Source organism: Mytilus californianus, unplaced genomic scaffold (genome assembly GCF_021869535.1).
Source record: "Mytilus californianus isolate M0D057914Y unplaced genomic scaffold, xbMytCali1.0.p SCAF_8, whole genome shotgun sequence".
Classification (NCBI taxonomy): domain Eukaryota; kingdom Metazoa; phylum Mollusca; class Bivalvia; order Mytilida; family Mytilidae; genus Mytilus; species Mytilus californianus.
Window position 1 is genome coordinate 81,378,520 of NW_026262734.1, and position 23,910 is coordinate 81,402,429.

At 31.4% G+C, this 23,910-nt stretch overlaps 1 protein-coding gene across 1 annotated transcript in view; it reads left to right on the top strand.

Annotated features, from left to right (window-relative positions):
- LOC127712070 (mediator of RNA polymerase II transcription subunit 13-like) overlaps positions 1–20,067 on the top strand; it is a 36,745-nt gene extending 16,678 nt beyond the window's left edge. The window contains exons 17-31 of the mRNA XM_052218264.1: positions 1,412–1,537; positions 2,543–2,713; positions 3,558–3,655; positions 4,126–4,378; positions 4,824–4,883; positions 5,510–5,665; positions 6,248–6,486; positions 7,607–7,789; positions 8,435–8,655; positions 9,082–9,224; positions 9,890–10,164; positions 12,713–12,979; positions 13,768–13,926; positions 14,504–14,601; positions 15,351–20,067. Of these exons, the coding sequence (XP_052074224.1) occupies positions 1,412–1,537; positions 2,543–2,713; positions 3,558–3,655; positions 4,126–4,378; positions 4,824–4,883; positions 5,510–5,665; positions 6,248–6,486; positions 7,607–7,789; positions 8,435–8,655; positions 9,082–9,224; positions 9,890–10,164; positions 12,713–12,979; positions 13,768–13,926; positions 14,504–14,601; positions 15,351–15,483 (2,582 nt within the window). The 3' untranslated portion in view covers positions 15,484–20,067. The remainder of the gene's footprint in view (positions 1–1,411; positions 1,538–2,542; positions 2,714–3,557; positions 3,656–4,125; positions 4,379–4,823; positions 4,884–5,509; positions 5,666–6,247; positions 6,487–7,606; positions 7,790–8,434; positions 8,656–9,081; positions 9,225–9,889; positions 10,165–12,712; positions 12,980–13,767; positions 13,927–14,503; positions 14,602–15,350) is intronic.
- Positions 20,068–23,910: the final 3,843 nt, after the last annotated feature.

Here is a 23,910-nt window from a genome sequence, read left to right on the forward strand (position 1 = left end):
TCACGTTAAAAACTTCCATCATCATCAACGAGTCAAACAGGTGCTTCCTTTACGATATACTGCGCATGAGTGAAAGTTTTCCTGTAGACACTAAAACGTAAAATACTAAATAAATTTAGTGCCAAAATAAATAAGAGAGGCAAATATAGTTCTTACTAAGCAAATTGAAATAAAAAAATGATAATTTCCTGTCTTTTAAACACGAACCAATCCGTAAATGAATCCGGATTCATTCTGAATCTATTATCTACTTGTCACTTCCTGTTTACATTTCATTTGAAAATCGAAAGTAAACATGATAAATTCTCGATTAATTTACAATTTACAGTTAACGTTATTAGAATCGTTCCATTTGAATTTGTACAAATCCTTGGTTCCAACTTTATAGAAATTAATTCAAAATATCGATTTAAACGTATTATAAGGATAATGATTATGCAGTGTAATAGTCTTACAAAGTTCAACAAGTTCATTTATACTGTGATTCCTGGTTTTAAAAAAAGGAACCCAACTTTTGTTGATCAGGAATGTCCCCTGAAACTAATTGAAGTAAAATTTTGAACTAGATTTTCAGATCTTATATCCTAATCTTCATCTTTTAGTGACACATGAGTCAAATCATGCAATTGATGCCTTAGTCCTTCAAAGTCTGACAAAGATCGTACATGTATAGCTAGTAATATGCATACATCCTTGGTCCCTTGCTGTAACCCAAAATAATGTTGATTTTCATCTCGCGCAAAAGTGACTAAAGCCCTCAAAATCCTAGCTTAAACCCTGCATTTAAACACTAATTACTGGTCAATAACAAGTGACCTGAACCAAGATAGAAATGTATGGTTAATCCTGACACTATTGGTAATAGATAAAAACAGAATGGTGCATTTAATTTGATTATATATGGTAGAAACTGTTTACCAAGAGATATCAGTACTTGAGAATTTTACCATGATTACTCGTTGAATATTATATAAATAACACATAGATGAGAGGGTGATCGAGCAGATTGTTACCCCGAGAAAACATTGTCAACCGCAGCAAAGCCAAGGTTGACAATGTCTTTTTGAAGGGTAACAATCTGCTCTATCACCCTCTCAGCTATGTATTATTTACTTTATTATACTGAATGATCTGTTAATACTGTCTGTTAAATTTCCAATTCAAAGTAATAAACAATGACCTCTTGTACATAACAACCATCCCTATTTAGTAAAGCACACAAATGATCAAGATTCTCTGTGAAGGGTAATAGAGTTTTTGCCATGGGGTAGAGTAAATTATCTCCCTCGTATTAACTAATCAGAATCCCGCATTTTGACATGCAGTATAAAAATTCTATTATTTGATCATATTAGAAATTGAAATATACTGGAATATCAGTTCTTTAGAATGTTATCCATTATATTTGCAGATGGAAACGATGTTTCCTATACAGCTTTAGACCAAGGTCGGCAGGCTATGGAACACTGTTTACCAACTAAACTGAACGATGATGTGATGAAAACTACTTGTCTCCATAAATGGCAATTTTTACAAGGTAAATATTTATATCTGAAGGTTGCCTGCCAAAAATGTGTCTTCCTTGTCAGGTTACTGACAGAATAGTGGTATAATGGTAAGCATGACTATAGCTAGTTTTTGAAAAGGGTATCATCTGCACATTTGTATTTGTTAAAACATGTAAAGAAAAAAATTGTTGCTGTCAGTTAAGAACAGCATTTACTCAATAAAAAGAATTGCTAAAATAAGATCAAATAATTCTCTCTGGTAATTAGATATATATTATTCATGCTAAGAGAAATAAAGGAAAAATGAAATATAAAATGTTTACTACATGTGGGAATTACATTTTAAAAGCAGTTTAAGAAATGTACCTACAGAAGTAAATCTAAAATCAAAATAATTATTCACTTTTTTATCTAACAAATAAGACACCAAGTGTTTGCATAGCAGAAACTTATACATTATTTTAAAGTTTTAAGTTAAGGAAAGTCCAATGAATTCTCGTGTTACACTTGAGATGTGATTAGTCAATAGGAAATTGCTTGTTAAGTAGTTTAATGTTGTGGTGTAACATTCAATTGATGTTTCTGTCTAAACACCCAATTGTAAAACAGGATATAGCTTTTTCATAATACTTATGAGGGTGCTTATATGTATATAAAAGTTATTTGATTTGTGTAAGATTAAACAAAAAATAATTTACAGAATATGATATATGACATGCAATACACACGCACACAAGTTGATTCAGTTTAAATAACGTGTTTATGATGATGATATAGTCCATTTGATGCACAAATATGAAAAAAATTCTCAATTACATGCATGTACATTTAAAAAAATTGGAAATTAGATTAACGCATATTTGATCCGTTTTACAACCAAAAACATTGATACTGTTGTCAGATATAACAGTGTAAACCATTCGACTTTTGCTGTACAGAAAAGAGTAACTGAAATATCTTCCCATTTTAAAGATTACTTGTTTGATATTTATTGATTGCTACATCATTCTTTAACAAAGATCTTACCTTTTCAGGTGCTACTAAAATACCTCTCAATTCTCAAGACTCCCAACATCTGTTGAAGTCACTACAACCTATTTTGCAAGATGCAATACAGAACAAACGTGTGACAAGGTTATGGGAACAGACTTTCAAATTAACGGGTCCTCTCACATGGAAGGAATTTCACCAGCTGGCTGGTCGGGGTAGGTATTTTAGTAAAACTGTGTTGTACAATGTAAGGTTAGCCTGTGTTTATGTATGATTTTGCCAATGTTATAGTGCAACAGAATATACAGTACCAAAAAGTTGAAGGTTTGACACTCTAACAAGCTAGTGTCAGAACAAACTTTTCATTGAGAATTTATTTTTGATATTGTTACTGGAACTTGGAAGTTGTTGAATTATGTCTTTACATTTACTCTGTGTTTAGAATTTAATGCATGCATTTATCATTGTGAATAGGCAATAATGTGTACAAGTTGTAAAAGTATATCAATAACAAAGGTTTTTAAATCCTGTTGTAATTTTTGAAATGTTTATCTAGTTTCATTTCTGACATTAAGCAAAACATCGAATTAATTTATGAATTTATGGTACACATAATATTTGCCATTTGGATTATAAAAAAGTCTTATGGAATTATTTGAAATAATCAAGAGTTGTTTATTTATATGTATTCCATTTTAAATTGCCTTATATTTTGAACTACAAGAAAAAAAGTGAGAGAGAGAGAGAGATATTCTTTCTGGTGTACATGTGTACCATGAACATGAAATTGCCTTTCAAAGATGATTAAAAAAACAGAAATCAAACCAAATTGGAATGAAACGTTCAGAATATTTTACTTTGACTTACTTTATAATGCAAAAATTTTGGATATTAGCAATTTCGCATCGTGTACATGTATATTATCAAAAGAAAATACATAGAAGAATTTAAATTTACTTTAAAAGGAAATAGCAGTGTGAAAAAATATGGTTCCTTTACAATTGCAAGTATTGCAATATTATACATGTAATTAGATTGTGTGGGATTTTATATTTGAAGGTTCCGAAGAGAATTCTTCTCCACAACCTATACCTGCATTGTTAGTGGGTCACGACAAAGACTGGCTGTCAGTGTCGCCATACTCGCTTAGATTCTGGGTAAGTAGATTGTTTTAGTCAATATTTTATTATCGAAGATTTTAGTATTTGAATAAAGCCTGCATCTAAAATTTTCTTTAAGATATATCTTTCTACACAAATGATGAAGGTTGTGTAATTTCGGCAAACGTAGTATTTTATGTCACCTTTGTGCTGCTCTACATATTCGAAGAAGCAAACTGTTTATGATGTATACATGATAGGGTAGAAGGAACTTTGTTAAAATGAGAAGTTCCCAGGATTTTTCAAAACTAAGATGAAAAACGGTTACCTCAGACTCAATTTTGACATCATTATCTGTATAAAATTCTACTGGAGTTGTCAAAGTCTGCATAAAGATAGATAGTGAGTTTGGCTTGATATATTAATATACATGAAAAATATTACAAGGAAACAAAATTCATTCAGCTTCATAATCAATTTTCAGTATTAACTGAGGATAAAATTTAATATCTGTTGTTTAATTGCAGGAAAAACAGTTCATGGAACCATATGGCAAACAAAGAGACATTGCCTATGTTGTTTTAGCTCCAGACAATAACTATGTGATAGACTATGTCAAAATATTCTTTCAAGAACTCAGTAATGTGTATGAACTATGTCGGTTAGGACGTCATGCTCCATTTGCCAAAAAGCTTCGTGATGGAATCATGAGGATCGGTAAAAAGCAGGCAGCTTCTAAAACTGGTGACGAGGTCGAGGAAGAATTCTTCAAACATATAGGTATGTAGAAGAGAAAAGTTCCCTTTGCCATAATTTTATATGAGTTGATTAACATATTCATTTTCTGATAAAGTAGTCAGTTTGTCTCAAAGAGAAAAAAGGCAACATTTTAGTTTAGTCTGAATAAACAATTTAATTCTAAAAAGCTATGATTATAACTGAATGTTTCTGATGAAAATACTGTTCATATTGACGCTCGTAGGCATTTTTCATATTTGCTTTTTACATAAATGAACTGTGTATGTAGGGTTGCTGGAAAAAATAATGATATAACAGTTTGGTCTACATATAAAATCATCATATACATGTAGATGTAGTCAAACTAAATCTATAAATATGATATTAATATCTTTTCTGCCATTAGTTTGAAATTCAGCCAACTAGACAGCTTTAAAATAAATCTGCCTAATTCTTTTGTAATTGTTCACTGTATATATATTTGTAGGTGAATCTCCCATTACCAATAAATTGAGGCTGTATGCACAAGTGTGTAGTTCCTGGTTAGGTAAGTATAGACATACCACATACTGATGGGATAAGAAAACAAGGCATTTAACAGACATTAGGATAGTTGATATTTAATGTGAAATATTAGTAGTTCTTATATAAAATAATGTTAAAAATGTAGTGAAGACATACAGCTGAATAAACTCTTGATAGGGAACAAAAATTACTGATCCAATCTTATTGTCTTTAAAAAGCCATAAACAATTGTGATTAACAGATACCCAGTACACAAAAAGTGATTTTATTAAGATGAGTGAAGCAAGGTACACAAGTGCTGGTGACAACACATTGATAAAGAACACTTATATGTTATAGCTTGTTAATATATATATATGAAGTGGTGTTTCAGAGTGAATGAACCACAATCACCAGCATTCACTGTGAATGGTGACCAATAACTTGTGTGTACTGTACTAAGCTTACAAATCTTCCAAGAAATCTTTGTACATATATATTGGCTAGTAAAATTAACATGGAAATTAACTGTCATAGTCTTGAATTGGTACTTGTGTACTTGCATTGTGCATCCTTGAACTGTTTTGACATTGTAGTAATCACTTGTGTTCATGTATGTATTGATTACAATAAGGCCTACTAAATAACTGTTTTTTCTCTTTTTTCCAGCTCCATTACTTGGCCAGCAGACCTTGGACCAGTCGGTATTTGAACCAAATACAAACTACAGGGCAGGGTATAAACCATGTGAGCCTATTCCTCCAACCAACACTGAACATGTTTTCACTGTACCTCCACCTACTACTGTTAATGAAGACAATAAAGGTAGGCTAAAATCTTGTCAGATATGTCTTTTACTCTTTTTGGCGCTTGCTCCTTTAATATTTTTATTTCAAGGAAATCGGCGAAGTTCTAGAATAAGAAATTTCTTATATTATCTTATATTTATTATAATATTAGTGGTATAATTTTTGGTAGAAAATTGAACTGCCTCATACATTATTTTTTACATTGGCTTGAGAAGCTGAAATTTATTTTGTTTGAACTGATAACGATCATATGTACATATGTGATCATTATTCTATAGTATATATCACCATAGTTTTTGAATTTGTTGCATTGATAAAAAGATAAGATTAAGAAGTCATAAAAGTTTATTGTATTTCAAGTTGGGGAATGAAAAGTAACACCAAAGTTTATCTCTGTCTTTGTAAGACTTTGACATAGAGGCCAACTCTTTATTTCAGTCTTTCATAAATTTGTTCACTGATTGACTATTGGGTGTGCTTGATTCACAGATAATTAAGGTAAAATGTCATGGTCATTGGTTTGGAGGTTGGGCTCTAATTATTATTCAATACATATTGAATGTAAAGTATTTTAAATAAAGTATTTATTATTTTGTAGAAAACACTCAAACTTCTGAATCTAACAACTTGAGAGATCAAAGTCTACATGAAAATGATCGTGAAAAACCCACGGAGAGTCCAGCATTGGTTGTGTATATCGTGGATCCTTTCAGCTACGGTCAGAACTGTGAAGGGGAATCAGATATGGATAGAATCATCAAAATAGGGCTACTCAAGTGTTATCTACAACTTGTCAAATCTCTTCCAGATAATTTACAGCAAAATATTAATTTACAGGTAAGACTTTCAGTTCAGAATGGAAATTTTGTTTCATGTGCTTCCATATCCTTTTGATGAAAAATTTGACAATAATAATAGTTACTATTACTTAAATGTCTGAAAATAGGAAAAAATCTTCAAGAAAACAAAAAAAAAATCTCAGTAATTTTCTATCAAACTAAAGAAAGATATTATATAAGGGCTATTCCATAAAAACATACATGGGACCCAGGGAAGGCACTTCCAAATCTCAACTATGGGTGAGTGTCATCTTTGTTTTTGCAAAGTGGAAATTTAAGTGACATTTTAGTTTGCCTCTATAGATGGTTACCCCATTTTTTAAGAGCCTTCCCTGGGTACCATGTATGTTTTAATGGAACAGCCCTAATTTGGAATAGGAACACAAGTCTATTATTTAATCTTTATGTGACCTTAGTATGTAAATTAACTGAACCTTTTATACGTCACAATATCAAATTGTCCACCTGAGTGAGTTTGATACATATAGATTCTACCACTGCATCGAATGTGATACGATATTTATCCACTCGACAGTTAAATTTTCAAATTTAAAACGCGAGGCTTGCAGAGCATTTTAAATATTTAAAATTTAACTGTCGAGAGTGGATAAATATCGTATTACACGAGATTTGGTGGTGGAATCTGTTTCTCTAATGATTTTCAAACAATACGCAGGCAAATTTATTCCTTCTTTTCGAATGATCTGCAAAAAGATGTGTTCTTTCTATGTGACGTCATCAGGCATGGTCGCCTTTTTTCATGCTGTGTCAATAGGAGATTAAGAGGAAAGCAAGAAAATTCGACGTCATAATCGGATTTTAACCAATGAAGAACTGAGATCAAACGAACCACACGTTGATTAAATTTTTTTTATACAATGGGTGCAGAAAAGGATAAATTGACGAAGAATTAGAGAAAAAATTTTATCAAATTTTCATAATACTGCAGTTTAATTTATATTCATTGAAACCAATTTTTAATGGATCAAGGGAAAATTGTATTTAATTTAATATGTGGTTCACCAAATTGATAATTACCCCACAAATAATAATGAATAAACTTTTTAATATTTACATATTTGAACTTGCAATGTAATTATATTTGAATTCATTTTCAGATCATTCCGTTACATACTGTGTTAGAGAGTACAGAGCGGGGCAGTAACATGCAACAGTTAAAGGCAATATCGTTTTCTGTGTTCACAGCCTGTCGATGGATTTCATCGCACAATGTACTGGGTCGGTCATTGACAGGGTTTGGGCCAGCATCAGCTGCCGATCTCTTCCTCAAAAAGAAGGAAGTAAGTAAAGATTTATGTTGTTGTGTTTGTTTTCTCCTTCTATGATAGTAATTTCCTGTATATGCATCTGTCCATTAATCTGTTTGTCTGTTTGAGGATTCTGTTTGAGAGGATTCTAACCACAGAAGGAAAAAAAGCTTAGTCTTTGATATAAGGCCGGTGTGTTAATGTTTTCAACATCATAAAGAATACAAATTCTCATAAGAATAGTTGGTTCTCTTCCTTCCATCAGTGTAAGTCTGTGAATAGGAAGTAGTGATTTTAGTCATCAAGATTTTGATTATGATCAGATATGCAGTGTTATGTCTTTTTTTATGGGAAACATTATTTTGCTAAAATTTTCTACAGTAGAATAGATTAAAATCTCTGATCTAAGTACCATGAATCTCTTGTAACGTGTCTTACAGAAATAATTATGTGTCCTCTTTGGATATCTATATAGCTAGCATATGTAAATAAATCTGTTTAAGTTAAATCTGAGTAAGTCCTCAGTTCACAGATGGACTAGGTCCTACAGATTATACCATGACTTTTCAAATGTATATAACCCCTTTGAGGTTCATCAAATAAGATGTTTAATCTGAGTTCAGAGGCCTTAAACTGTGAAACATACAAGTTATAAATAATCTACATTTCTTTGATTAGGATAAGAAAATGAAACTGTACAGTCCTCCGTTTGTGATAGCTCCCACCAAAGACAAACAAGCTCTGCTGGCAGAGTGTCATGGGGAGAAGTTGGAGAGGAGTAATGTCCTGTACTTTTCTTACTGTCTGTCAGAGGACCAGCGGTGGTTATTAGCTGCCTGTACAGACGAGCAGGGTGAACTGATGGAGACGGCCACCATCAACATAGAAATTCCAAACAGGTATTCATTATAACATTAAATTTTAAATTAGTTAAGGAAAACATTACTTCTAATTTTGAAAGCAGGTTTACAGGTTATTTGAAATTGCAGTTTAGATGTATATAAAAAAAGAAAAGAAAATGCAACCTTCAAGACTTGCAGTATAAGCAAGCTAATTTGGTAAAGTGTTATTTTCAGTTATTATTGTTTTTATGCCCCCGCCGTATTGGAGGGGGCATTAAGTTTTACCATTGTTTAATCATAATCATCATGATTGATTAAAGAGGATTCAGGAATTGAGACTAAAAAATAATCAATATTGTTAATTATTTGGAAATTGTTGTTAAAAAAAAGTCACTGAGATCAAATCAATATATGTTTCTCTTTTGTTATTCCATGCTGTATTTTTTTTTAGAAATTTATATTCTTCATATTTTTTTCTTTTAGAAATCGAAGGAAAAAAGCTTCAGCGAGAAAAATTGGTTTGAGAAAGTTGTGGGATTTTATTTTGGGTGTAGTTACCATGACAACCATTCCTAGCAGGCTAGTGATTGGGAGATTTGGTAGAATGGGCCATGGTGAATTAAAAGGTAAGTAATTGTATGTACTTGAACTTTATTTCAAGGGGTAATTTTGTACTGTAGTCACTTTAAAAAAAATTAAAATTAAAGATTCCAGAACAGGTCTAATACCTAGTCAGTTATTTCCTTATCTTTACACAATGCAACTGGAAGTGGCCATTACATTTTTGTAACAATGTTTTTTATTATGCCTCTGCCGTCACAGGAGGGGGCATAACGTATGACCCTTGTCTGTCCGTACATAGGTTCCGAAATTGGTTTTCTGTTCTCTAGCTTTAGTTTGCCTCAACCAAATGCTATGAAACTTATACACAATGCTTATTACCACAAAACACAGATCAAGTTCGAATTTGGGTAGCGTCACTTTTACTGTTCTTCAGTTATGTCCCTTTATAATGTTATAAGCCAGTGAGGGCATCATATGTGTCCATAGACACATTCTCCATTTATTTATATATATATTGATAGTGTGGTATTTTATATATTGACTTCTTATACCCATGTTTCTATTTGTTTGTGAGAGCAGCTTTCAGATTACATCATGAATTTGTGAAGTGTTTGACTACATAGCAATGGTTGTGCTTTTCATACAGCACATATAGTTTACTGTATAATGTTAACAAAAATTATTTTCTTGTAAGCAGATTATGACATTGTATTTGAAATGTTTACAGGTTGGTCAGGATTGTTGAGTAAAAAGAACATTGTAAAATCCATGAGACGTATCAAAGATCTGTGTCCCAACGTGTGTTCCCATTTGACAAACAGTTCAGAAATTCCAGGAATTCTTAGTGTGTGTTTGATATCTCTGGAATCTCATTCATCATTCCAAGTTTTAGCCGATGCTGTTAAGGCAGAGGAGAAGATGAGTAGTAATTGTCCGCTACAAACTCCACAAGATGCTTCCTGTACACATATTCTAGTCTTTCCAATTTCTGCAAATGCGCAGGTAAGTCAGTTGAGAGTATTATGGGGGAATTTTTGAGGTTGGGTACGCAATTCAGATATACTATAATTTCATTAAATAAGAAAAGCAGTAGCTACATTCCTTTGTTGCCAAGATTTTCTTAGATAATTGGCATCTTTAACATTCATATTGCAAAGAACAGCTGCTGTTTGTCTTTTTGTTTAAAAAAAAAAATCTTTGTAAGATGTAACTTGTTAGTCTTTTTACACTAACAGGAACAGATGGAAAATGAAATTAAATTTCCAGTGTATATGTATATGGTCCGGGTACACAGTTATCGTCCTTTGATTTTCGTTGTCCACGAATATAGTCCCTAGTGTGGACAGTGTGTTACTTGTCGATTTTTTTTATACCCCTTCCAAATTTATTTCTCCATGTTTTATGACTCAAATAGTAAGTAGGGGGGTGAAATGACACTGTAAAAAAATTTGGGTCATGAATTTTAAAGTAAAGTAGTGATTTGGTCCAGCTGAAAAATGTTAAAAATTAGCACTTCGGAAGCTGTCAAAAGATTTGAAGACCCCCTTAACATGAAATTGTCCATATTTTGAGTTAGAGCCGATGAAGTTTTCTATAATTTTGATATAATTTGTCCCAAAAGTAGTACAACACACTGTAAAAATATTATTGAGAAAGCGCAGGTGGGATTTTTTTAATTTTCATTTATTGTCTAAAAGAAATGCACTACGAAATAACTGTGTACTCGGACCTAAGAGGTGAAATCAGGAAATATAGAATCTGTATTTTGGCAACTTCCCTGAATGATTTAATGGTGTCAATTTATCAAATAGCATAAAACTAAAGGATTTAAACTTTTATTTGATAGAATTTCTGCAAAAATTACCAATTTTGGCATTTTATGGTCAAAATAAGCATTTCATAGCTTTTTCAATTTTGATGCATAAGTGGCATTCTGACTTTCTATCTGACAGGTTTTTATGTGTCAATATTTGTGTTTCTATGCTTCAATCCAGTTGTATTACTCATTTGTGAACTCTGAATCTACAGAAAAGAAGATTATCTTGGACAATTTGTGCAAAATGTGTTGTATATATGATCCTCGTCTAACGCCCTGTTTGGATCAAGTTAAATGTGAGGAGCTTGGAACATAAAAGTTGAAGTCCATTATAAAGACCTCACTAAATTTGTATAAAAAGCACTTAACAATGTCTTTTGTACCTGTTTTATGTCACATAATATCTTTCTTTTCTTCTGTAGGATAGCAAGTGGTTCAAATATAAGCCTGTTGAGACTAAAATTGCATGCATGTTTTTCACTAAAAAGTGAAAAATCTTTGTATCAGACCATACTGTCTGCAAAAAAAGTTGAATGCAAGAGTCTTTTTGTGCTCAGATTTATTGTATCATGTCACCTGAGCATAGAAATGATAGAAAAGACACAAAATTTTATTTCCTATAGCTTCAATATGCATTTTTAAATGTAAATATGTGATACGGCCTAAATTGGCCCTAAATTATTTTCAGTCTTACTTGGCCTAAGACCCTTTTAAACTAATGTGATATGTTATTTGTAAGTTTTCTTTCCATTTAAAGTACATTAAATACATATGTAAGGATTAATTATAACCAAAAAGCTTTACAAATTTAAAATTGCTGGAAAATATTACATCTTCATGTAAGGCCCCCTTCATTGGAAAACCTCCATTTTTAGCCACAGGCTCATATAAATTTGACTTTTTAATAATTATGATAAGTCTGATAAATCAAATGAGTACTCTATTGCTTTTAATACATAATACATAATATATTAAGGCATTTCAAAAGTATTCTTTTGCAATATTTTAATTTTTTAAGCCCCAAATGTTGGTAGTTGAAAATTTTCAATTTTAACGTCTAAATTTAACACGCAAAGTTGAATATAGAATTAGTCATATTGTCTATAATATATATCCTATTGCCATGAAACTTTGTAAGCAGTCTTATAATTTATTAAGCTTTGATCATACCAAGTTTCATTAAGATTGGTCAACTTTTTCTACCCTATTAGGTCCGGGTACACAGTTATCGTCCTTTGATTTTCGTTGTCCACGAATATAGTCCCTAGTGTGGACAGTGTGTTACTTGTCGATTTTTTTTATACCCCTTCCAAATTTATTTCTCCATGTTTTATGACTCAAATAGTAAGTAGGGGGGTGAAATGACACTGTAAAAAAATTTGGGTCATGAATTTTAAAGTAAAGTAGTGATTTGGTCCAGCTGAAAAATGTTAAAAATTAGCACTTCGGAAGCTGTCAAAAGATTTGAAGACCCCCTTAACATGAAATTGTCCATATTTTGAGTTAGAGCCGATGAAGTTTTCTATAATTTTGATATAATTTGTCCCAAAAGTAGTACAACACACTGTAAAAATATTATTGAGAAAGCGCAGGTGGGATTTTTTTAATTTTCATTTATTGTCTAAAAGAAATGCACTACGAAATAACTGTGTACTCGGACCATATATTGTATTCAATATTCTGTTCCATAACCCCAAAAAAATGATACCTAGTTGATCATAATTTATTTTGCAGGCAAATTCTCAGAGTGTTATGCCAGATACTGGAGTATCTTTAGGCCTAGGGAATATTGAAGATGTCATGGATGATGACAATATTCTGTCAGGTTTACATGAGGACTTCAAAATGGACAATGATATAAATGATGGATTTCTCTTTAATGTTTTTGAAGAAATTACAAATTCTCCAAATACTGTGCTTCCAGGAGGAAATAACTCTAATCCAGGATCACCAACAGATAATGGCAGAAATTCATTGTCAGCCATGAATGGTTCTACCTCAGTAAGTTTATAGTACATTTTTGAGAATTGAAATTCATATATTCTGCTTGAAATTGTTTGAAATTTTATTGGTCTGACATCAGGGACCGTCAGTTAAATGAATTATCAGGCCATCACAAATGAAATTTGTGCTTTTAGTATCATTCACAAGTGTTGTAAAGGTCAAAACAAATTAATAGCCTGCTTAAACATGCTGCAATGTTGGAATTGTGTGCCTTTGTTGATACTTTAAAGATAAGAATCGTGTCACATTTGAATAACACATCTTTTAAAAAAATATATTTTGAAAATTAGAAATTTTTGCCTGTTGGTCATACAAACTTATGGCTTAGCATGTATGAAGAAAAGTTAAATTTGGTGTTGCCAGATGAGGAATTATTTTATTTTTTTAGATATCCTTATGTGTAATGGTATTTCAACTGTGTTGGTATTTATGCAATACAATATTCCTTGTTAATGGTATGACAACACACACAAGTTATGAAAACAGTGCATTACATATCTAGCGTTTACTGATTTTACTGTAAATCAAGTAAATCAGACATATTTTATGCATTCAAAAAGATAAAAATAGGCACATCATAACATGGTATTAGTTTTGGCAGTTTTGTTTTAAACAGCATGCCTGTGATTATCTTTCCATACTTTAAGTAATATTGGTGTTCTATGAATACTGTTATTTCTGGAGTGAAGGATTTGTTTATGCTTAAATGTTTTATATCAGAAAATGTATAAATTATTAAATCTTTATAGCTTCTTCTATAGTTAACATTGTTTCTTTTGTTTTAGAATTCACAGGATTTAGATCCTCAAGATGAACAGCCAAATTTATTACAGCAGCCTCTTGCAATGGGATATATTGTATCCACAGCAGATTCTGGGCCTCTGCCAAAATGGTTCTGGTCAGCCTGTCCAGAAAGCGAGCATCACAAACCATATACATTCAAAGTAAGTTGTTATACACTTTAATTTAAATTAAAAGTGGTGGTCGTAGGTTTATATTGAATATTGGATAAATGTATTGGTGTCAAACATCCAGTGACAAATATTAAATGAATATCAGGACAAGAGAACAACAACATGTTAAGATGCTATTAATATGAACCCTACTTTATAGTATACCGACACAATGAGCCAAATTGGAAACATGCCAGTTCACAAGGCTACAGTCTGCAGGAAGACATGTCGCCCTAATATAACACATTATTCTGACTCTCAGCTAACTTATCAATGCTTCATCAGTTGATGCTTAGGTGGAGAAACTTCAAATACCAATTTTCAAGTCTTTGGTTAAAACCAGTCATGGAAAGAACCAAAGACTTCTCACACTAGATGGGGTGGGAGCTCCAGATCAGAAAGGTGGTATTTGAATATATGATGTGCAATAAATGGTACACACTACATAATGAAATACATACATGTAGTAAGCATAACCATTTTTGGGATATTTCCACGTGTTAACATGTATTAATGTATGGTTTCAACTTTTCTGGTTAAAAATAGCATGTTAAATTTTATTTTGCAGGCTGCATTACACATTCAATCAAATCAGGAGGAATTCATGCCATCATCTCAAAGAAATTCTCATCCCTTAGACTCAAGTATTACTTGTGATGTACTCAGGTTAGTAAGATCTTATAGAAATTCTCATCCCTTAGACTCAAGTATTACTTTGATGTACTCAGGTTAGTAAGATCTCAAAGAAATTCTCATCCCTTAGACTCAAGTATTACTTGTGATGTACTCAGGTTAGTAAGATCTTATAGAAATTCTCATCCCTTAGACTCAAGTATTACTTGTGATGTACTCAGGCTAGTAAGATTGCATAGGTTATGGTTTGTGAGACTGATTGGTTGTATAACGTATGTAAACAATATAATTTATACATAAAAACATGAAGATTTCAGTGCACAACACTTACTGTGTATCAGAAATTTTCACTAAATTCTCGGTAGACGTTTTACCGAGAGATTTACCTGATATGGAAAATCAAAACTGAAGATTTCTCTGCCCTTCTAAGGCCAATACCACAAAATTATCCAGGCATGTGGTATATTTCTAGAAATAAAAAACTTATCAGGAATGCACAAGACATTAAGATTTTGTTTCTTTTATTGATGATTAAAATTCAGTTTGTCACAGTAGAAAAAGTTGATGTCTCTTGCTATATTGACAATACAGTTGCCTATATTTATATTCATTACTCTGACAAATTTTAAGACAGGAATTTTCCCTGTAATTGTAAACACTGTATCCGTATCACTCCTACAACAATGAGCTTTCATAACGGTATCTTAGTATATTGACTTATAATGTGGTAATCTTTATACTCTAAAATGCCAAGAATTTGCATTTGATCTTTGTATTTACAGGTATGTTTTGGAGAACTACAACGCTCTGTCATGGTTGACCTTTGACCCAGTGAAGAATGATCGCCAGTCAAGTTTACCAATACACATCGTAGTTCTGATGCAGATGTACCATGCATTAAATGCATTTCTCTGAATCTGTGATATTTTGACAATTTTTTCTGTGATGCATTTAATTCATGCTCCATCTGTCATGATTGATCAAAACGCTGAAAGGATCAGGATCTCAAAATCGACATATTTATTGTATTTTTTATACATTTTGTGAATAATACTGTAATCTTTTGTAAATTTTTGTACCTTCCCTTATCGTGAACTAAATTATTGAAAAAAAGTCAGTGAAACTTGTGTATTAAATGTACATGTGATTAATTTATTGTATAGTTCATCATATCTCATACCGTTTCATATACCTCACAGTAAACAAGTCATGTCATGAAGAAATAATGTATATATTCTTGGAATAAGCTTCTATTAAGCTCCAAGCATCCTCGTTGTGGTAGCTGAATTCATTAAATTGTACATTTTATAATGTTAATGAACTTTTCCAAATGATATTTGGAGCTGACTTTAAAGAATTTGAATGCTGATCTTCCATTAATATTATGAAGACGAAAATAGTGCTAAGAAGGAAGGGTCAATGCAATGGGGAATTTGTTAAAATGCCAGTATTTTTTGTTATCTTTTAAGGACTAGATATGTCCTAAAAGAATTAAGGAAAATTTTCATTTATCATGCACATTGTTACTTAACACTTTTAGTTCTATTCACGTCATATCAAAACTGGAGAATAATAAAAAAGACTAAAGATTTTATTTTCCAAGCTTGTATCAACAATGTTAATAGTTCTTTTTGGAAAGGAGACTTTTCAGTACTTCAGCTCCTTTTTAAAATCTTAGAAAACCCACATTAGATATAAATCATGTTCTATGTTGATATGATTATATTAATAGTATTTTTTTATTTGTTAAAAATGAAATATTTTAAAAGTGCTGAGTACAGGAGGCGTGCTAAATTAATTAATAAACCATGACTCAATATGAAAGTCAAAATATTTTTTTATAAAATATATATTTTTCTGTCAGATATCATAGTTTAGGGTGATCCCTTTAAAAGTCATAATTACTCTAGTTTAAAAAAACTTTGAAAACAAAGAAATTTGTGTGAAAATATCAGCTAAATTTATATCAAATTAGCATATGGGCATGTTACAAAAATATGGGAATACTGCCAATCTTGAAAAAGGTTTTCAATGGATTGAGTTATTTTTTTTTATGGCAAGATATTGTAATAATTTATATCAGTTGTGGGGAAACAGTGATGAAAATAATATCTCCTTATTTTATAAAGGGGGAAATCAATATCAAAATACCATCAAAGTATTGTAAATGAAGTGGCATATTATAAGCAGATGATCAATTTGTTAAACTTAATGTTAGATTTCTTAATTCTTAACTTATTTTGTAAGTATTTATAAGTTCCTGTGATATGTTTCTACATATGATTATTTGGGGATCTTTGGTTTCAGAGACTTAATCTGTGTATATTTTTCATACCCTTAGTCAGTATTATTATAATGGTATGCCCTCTTACTCTAGGGCCTTGTATGCCAGAGTAGGGGAAAGGATGAGTGATGTGAAACATTACCAATCAATGCTTAGAAAACATTTTTGTTATTATAGAGATTCCAGTATATTATTTTGTCCTTTTTACCTATGGGGAAACAGACATACTCTGTTTGATAATTTAACCAATCAGATTGTAGGAGTATCACAGATATGCCATTCCAAAAAAAGTATATCAATATTTTGTTTTCTTTTTTCAAAGAGTTACAGTATTTAAAAATATATTATGGTTGTAAATTAAGATATTTTCCTTTAAAACACGCCTGGCACTTAGTGGAAGCTCTGCAAATAAGAAATGGACCTAATGATGCAATTTTACTACCATTGCTTTTTGAACCATAGCAATTGTAGTTAATATATACATTTTTGGGGTTCTCCCTTACACGGAATATATTTTATTCTGTATTCAACATATGAAAATTTGTTTTTAATGTATTAAAGAAATGAAATGTATGATAATTTTGGTATTTCTCTGTAATAACTTGAAGACATGCTGGAGGGAGCTCACAGAATTCCTTGAAATTTCAAATATATTTAGAGTGAAAAAAGTTTGATTCCTCACGTCTGGACAAGTAGCTCCTTTCCTTTGTGCTGGGTGTGGTATGTTTTAATGGAACTACCGTTACTTTCAATTTGAAGTATTTCTGAAGGGAGATAATTGATATTAAACTTTTTTAATTGCTACTTAATATTGGTTAGTTGTTTATTCTTGTTTTTCTCTAAAAAATATTGTGCCAAATGTTGGACTCCATATAAATTTTATTAAGATTAACCTTTATTTTTCCAAGAGCAATTTAAGTCTTTTATTCATTTCTTTTTGTAAAATTGGTATGAATAATTAAAGTTTTCTATTAATTATAAACTTAAAAAATGTAAACATAGATTTAAAAATAGTTAATTACATCTAAAGGAATACATTATTGAAACTATAAATGTATTGGGGTGCATTTTTCTCATTTGAGTGAGGAAGTTGTTCCCTGTTTAAATAAAATCTTCTATCAATTTTTTACCTGTAAATTAACTATTTTCAATCAAATAATGAGATCTATAATTTATTATAGGCTTTTTAAAGAGTCGTTATTGGTTACATTTTCCCACTAAGTTGAATTTTGTAAACTGATCAGTATTTTTACCCATAATTCCACCAATTCAATAAGTGATACTATTTTCCTAACTCCAGATAGTCCTTTTTAGGCATTTCATTGTTCCTTTGTATTTTTATACTGCATTAAAAAGTCTTAAGATAATCTTTCACATTTGTTTTTGATGAAATATGATGGTTATCGTGTCTATTTTGTCAGCACCAGAGAAGGAAAAGTAAATTGTAGTCATGATCTAAAATATTGCAAATTGTTTTTAAGTATCTGTGAAGCTTGTTTGTCTCATTGTTGAAAACTTTTTTATTTTTTGCATATATCTGAATTTTTATCAATTAGAGGTCAGGGGTCAATACTGAGGAATACTTCTCTGAATTCTATACTGAAAACGGAAGAAAACATTGTGTAAGTTACCATGCAGAAGTCTCATTTTTACAGTCAGGGGTAGACTTAGGGTACAAGTTCAATGGTTGTAACATAATAAAATCATTTTTTGTTAGTTTTATCATACTTTCATTCATTTGTCAGTTTTTCTTGTTAATTTTGTACAAATGTATTTATGTAATATAAAAATGTTCTATTTATATATTTTGCAATTTGCAGGGAGATTTATCTCCCTTTACGTTAACATTTCCAAAATGATATTGTATAAAGACGACACTAATTGTATATTTTGCTATTTTGTAATGAAACCAAAGTTTGTTGTACTTTATTTGTTGTAATAATAAGATTGAAGAATTTGTAAGATTGGTCGTTTTGTAGAAGTTGTGTAGAGTGGACTAGAGTAAGTACTCAAATAGGGAAGGATTTCAACTTGAATGGCCCCACTGTGTATACTGATACTAAGCACGGTCCAAAGGCATGTTCAAGGTTGTTGAGTATTAGATAGATAATAATTTTGCAGTGCAAAAATTGTGTATTAAGTACAAAATAAAGAGTGCTATTTGCATGGTTAGTGTAAAACTGTAAAGAATTGTATGTGTTTAAGGTGTTTAAGAACATAGGTCATTTTAAGTATACAAGGGGAGCCATATAAGCAACTTTGTTTCAAAGAGAGTTATAATCTTCTGGGTGTTTTTTTGTTGTAAACCTTCCAAAATTTATCAAATTAAAATTCATCAAAACTATTGGTATATAAAAATGTCTATTAAGGAAATAAAAATATCTGAATCTTTATTTGTTTCCTCATTGTCAAAGCTGTGGGACATTAGAATTTTTTTAAAAATAGTGGAAAAGGAAAAAAATTATTCCTGCTTTTAATTTTTCTAATCCACTTCAAAAATTTCATAAGGTATACTTTTCATTTGACCTAATTCTACTGAACACAGGACAGATTTTGCTGCTGATAGAATTTGATGCACTGAACTTAAGAAAGGGCAATTATACAATTATAAGTAAGGATATTTTTGGACCCTAGAGATTTTAATGGATCTGTTTTTAGGAATTTTTGGTCTTCAATGCTCTTCAACTTCGTACTTTATTTGGCCTTTTTAACTTTTTTTGATTCGAGCGTCACTGATGAGTCTTTTGTAGACGAAACGCGCATCTGGTGCGAATACAAAATTTCAATCCTGGTAACTATGATGAGTTTTTTTTCATCGAATTAATTATGAAGACTGTATTGTACAGTTATACACAGTGGCATTCCAGTTTAGGTCATTGTAGAGAATTATCTTCGTTGTTTGTTGACAGTATTATAAAGGCATAAAAACAAAATTAAGAAATATGTCAAAAAACTTTAGTCACTTATTTTATTAGCACATAAGGCCAATTGTCTTGCACTGGTTTTTGGTGCAACTTAAAGATCATTAGAATATCAAGGCATTTTTTTCTATGTATATTTGTACTATTGTGATGTATAGTTTTTAATGTCTTTGAGATATTATCTGTAATGATGATTATATTATACATTTAATAATTTATTTCTGTTGAAACAAAACATGAAATATTGACTCATTTCATCAAAATGAAAATAAATAGAATAAAATTATTGTTTAATCTTGTTAAATTATTTTGCATGGATTGCCAGTTAGCATTGAAAATAGCAAACATAAGGAATCTTCAGGGTATATTATAAAAGTCAAGTATACTGGTTATTCAAAAAATCTTCTCAGGAACAGTTAGCTGTCATAGTTTTGACTTTGTACATGAGATGAAAGTGGGAGTTTAAAAAGGTAGCATGCTTAAAATTCCATTTGTATAAGTCGTTTCAGTTTCAACTAGAGGTGTTGCAAGCAAAGCTAATAAAATGATAACCCTTGCGTGAAGTCTATAATATGCATAAGAAAACTCTAAAAAGGGTTACTTAGAAAAAAAAACAATGAAAGGTGCGTATCATCTTTTTAAGGTTTAGATTCAGAGAAGTTATGATCAATTCTAATGAAAGGTTAAGGAGGAGTTGTGGATACAAAATGGGTACCCATAGCATTGGCAATTTTCATGATTTGTCAAGGCAGACCCCAAAATAATTCGGACCAAAAACAAAATGGGTTATGATGAATTCTTCCCAGAAGATGCCAACAAGTTGTTGAAGGTGTTTAGGAGGAGTTTTACACCCTGATAAAGCTGTGGCGAAGACCATTATTTGGTGAAAAAATGAAGTAGGTGCACAATGATATTATATGGTACAGATTTTGTAAAAGTTTCTAATTCTGATGGCGTTTTAGGATAAGCAGATATGACAAAAGTCCATGTTATGCGGAAGATAACCCTAAACTCATTTCAATGAAGAAATGAACTATTAGGGGGAAAGACGCATAATTCGAGTTAAACATCATCCCAGTTTCACAAAATTTTGTCGAGCATTTAAGGCCAATCAAAATTAATTGACAGATTTTCATCCCCGCCTGCCCCTCTGAAATTGTCCCACCAATCTTTTTTTTATTTTAAAAAATATACTTTAGTGATTAGAAAAATTTGGATATTTTTATTTGTACAATGACTTTGTGAAGGGAAATTTGGACCATAAACCCCCATATTCAAAAAATGAGAATCATGTCACAGTTACATGGTATGAAAAACATGATTGGAGTAAAGATTTACCCAATCACAAACTTGTGTGTTGTATTACACTGTTGAAGATCATATGAAATTTGAGTACAAAACAGATTTACTTCCGAATTATCCTTGTATGTTGACAAAACCCTAACACCCTCTAAACCCAGCCACTCATTAAAGTCATTAATGATGAAACAACTTCTTCTTTTGGGCCAGTTAATGTTTTAGGCAGTGATGAATCTTGCATGAATGTAAGAATCTCCAAAGATAATGGTTTTCAGTTATGTTCAATATGTTCAATCAGTACTCAATATACTTGTTTTTCATACCTATGAGTGTCGGGATTCTTGCTCTATACGGTAAACGGACAGAAAGTCACAAATTTGATAGGACAAAAAGTCACAAATAATTTATTGACAAATGTTTGAATATATAAGAGAAAGATCTTGAAATATTTTCTTTTTATTACATATATTCATTTTACAGTCATTAGCCTTGATAAATGAAAAATTATTGAATCTTAATCATGCAAATGATATATTTCTTGGCACCGCGAAGCCATTTAAGTACCAAGCCATTTTGACATTTTGTTTTCTTAACAATTATTTGATCATTATTGATATTTATTAAATAAATTTTAATTACACTCTCTTTGGATATCATACGTGAGGGTTTATCAATCTGGTGCGGATGATAATCACTGCAAGTTAGCCGTAGGGCCCAGGATGTTCCTGAAACACTAGTACTGCATCATTTTATAGACACTACACACATAGCTCAGAAAGTGAAAGAATATTGATACAAGTAGTTTAAAAACAGCATTTTTCCTACTTCCCATTTTTTGGTTCGTACTTAAAATTGGTTTTTAAAGCAATAAAACAGTGGTTGCCAACCAGAAATATTATTTCAGAATTTGAAAATTAATACAGATCATTATATATAAGTTATTTGTACAGAATTATCCTAAGTCCTAACATAGGAAGAACAACTAACAAAAGGGTTTCAGAGGAAATAAAAAGAAAATAAAATCCTCCCACCCGCCCCAAATCTTCCCAAAAGTTGGATTAAAATCTACTAATTAATTTTAGTTAGCCTAAGGACTAGATGCATTTGCGAAAGTTGGATGTATTCCAACATCACTGTAACTGCCTGCTTCAGAAAACGGTTATAGTTCTGTACCTTGTATATAATGTGCCTAATGGGGTGCAACTATTCGCTCATACAAACACTATTTATAAATACATTTAGCACAGAAGAACATCTTTGGTATCTGAAAAAGCTTGTGATCTATAGAACAATTTGTCATACTCCATCCTAATCAAGTTTGGACTGTTTTTGCACAGCTAAACGAGCTTGCATTGGTTACACTTAAGGATTATGTACCCTTTTGTTGTTTCAATGCTAAACATATGGAAATATGGTTCATCAAAAGGAATTGAAAAATATGGCCGTGTGTACACCACAAAATCTACTATGAGTTCAGACAAACTGATGCATCTACGAAAGTTTTAAGGTATGGCAGGACCTAGATATATAAAAGTTATATGTAGTCTATGTTTCAGAAAATTAAAAACTTTAATACCTGGATTTTGATGTGCATTTTTTTCCAGTCTGCAGAAGATAGCAAAATAAACAAACACGTGAGTTTCATTTGATACGGTCCACTCAGCTACACTGTTTAAATCGCCTATTGTTTGCAGATGTCTATTGTCTATATATTGTCCATTTAAATCAATACTACTCACAACATTTATTATATTAGGGGAGCTTCTTAAACCTCTTCCCCAACTTTAGTTTATTTTGGCACCTTCTGCAGAAATGAAAAAAAAATGAATAGCAAAATCCAGAAAAGTTTATAATTTTCTGAAACATAAAATGCATTTAAAATTTAATTATCTAGTTTCTGCCATGCCTTAAAACTTTTCCAGGTTCACAGGTTTGTCTGTACTCAGAGTAAAATTTGTGGTGTAAATACGGCCATATTAGCCAAAAGGTTATGATGAACCTTAACCAAAGCATTAATATATATTTTCAAAGAATACACTTTAATTGTTATACTCCTGCTCGTAAATATGATAGTATACTGTTTACCTCTGTCGATATATCCATAAAAATGTTGTCTTTTCTCAGCAACTGCTTACCATAGCTTCTTGAAATTTTGTACCAATTTTAATATTGGTAGGCTAAACCGTGTGCATATTTTCTTCATCAAGGTAGAAAGTGCTGAACACGAGATTCATTTTTTTCTTATTCATAAAAAAATCTAATAAAAGTATTTTTAGTGTTGGTTAGTAATTATCAACCAATAATATCCCAACCATCGTACAGTTGATCGTTGTTCAGAGTATCTAGTGATCTAACGATTATGTCAGATTATCTAAAGCATCGTACAGTCGATCGTTATACAGGGTATCTAGTGATGTAACTATTGTGTCAGATGATATCAACCATAGTACTGTCGATCGTCATACAGAGTATTAAGCGAACTAACGATTATGTCAGATGATCTCAACCCTTCGTACAGACGATCGCTATACAAGGAGTATCTAGCAATGTAACGATTATGTCAGACGATATCAACCCTCGTACAGACGACCGCTATACAGGGAGTATCTAGCGATGTAACGATCATGTCAGTTGATCTTAATCAACGTACAGTCGATCGTTATACGTAGTACCGTCGATCACTATATCGAGTATTTAGCGATCTTACGATTATGTCAGATGACATCAACCATCTTAGAGTCGATCGTTAATACAAGGAGTATCTAGCGATGTAACGATTATGTCAGATGATATCAACCATAGTAAAGTCGATCGTTAAACAGAGTATTAAGCGTTCTA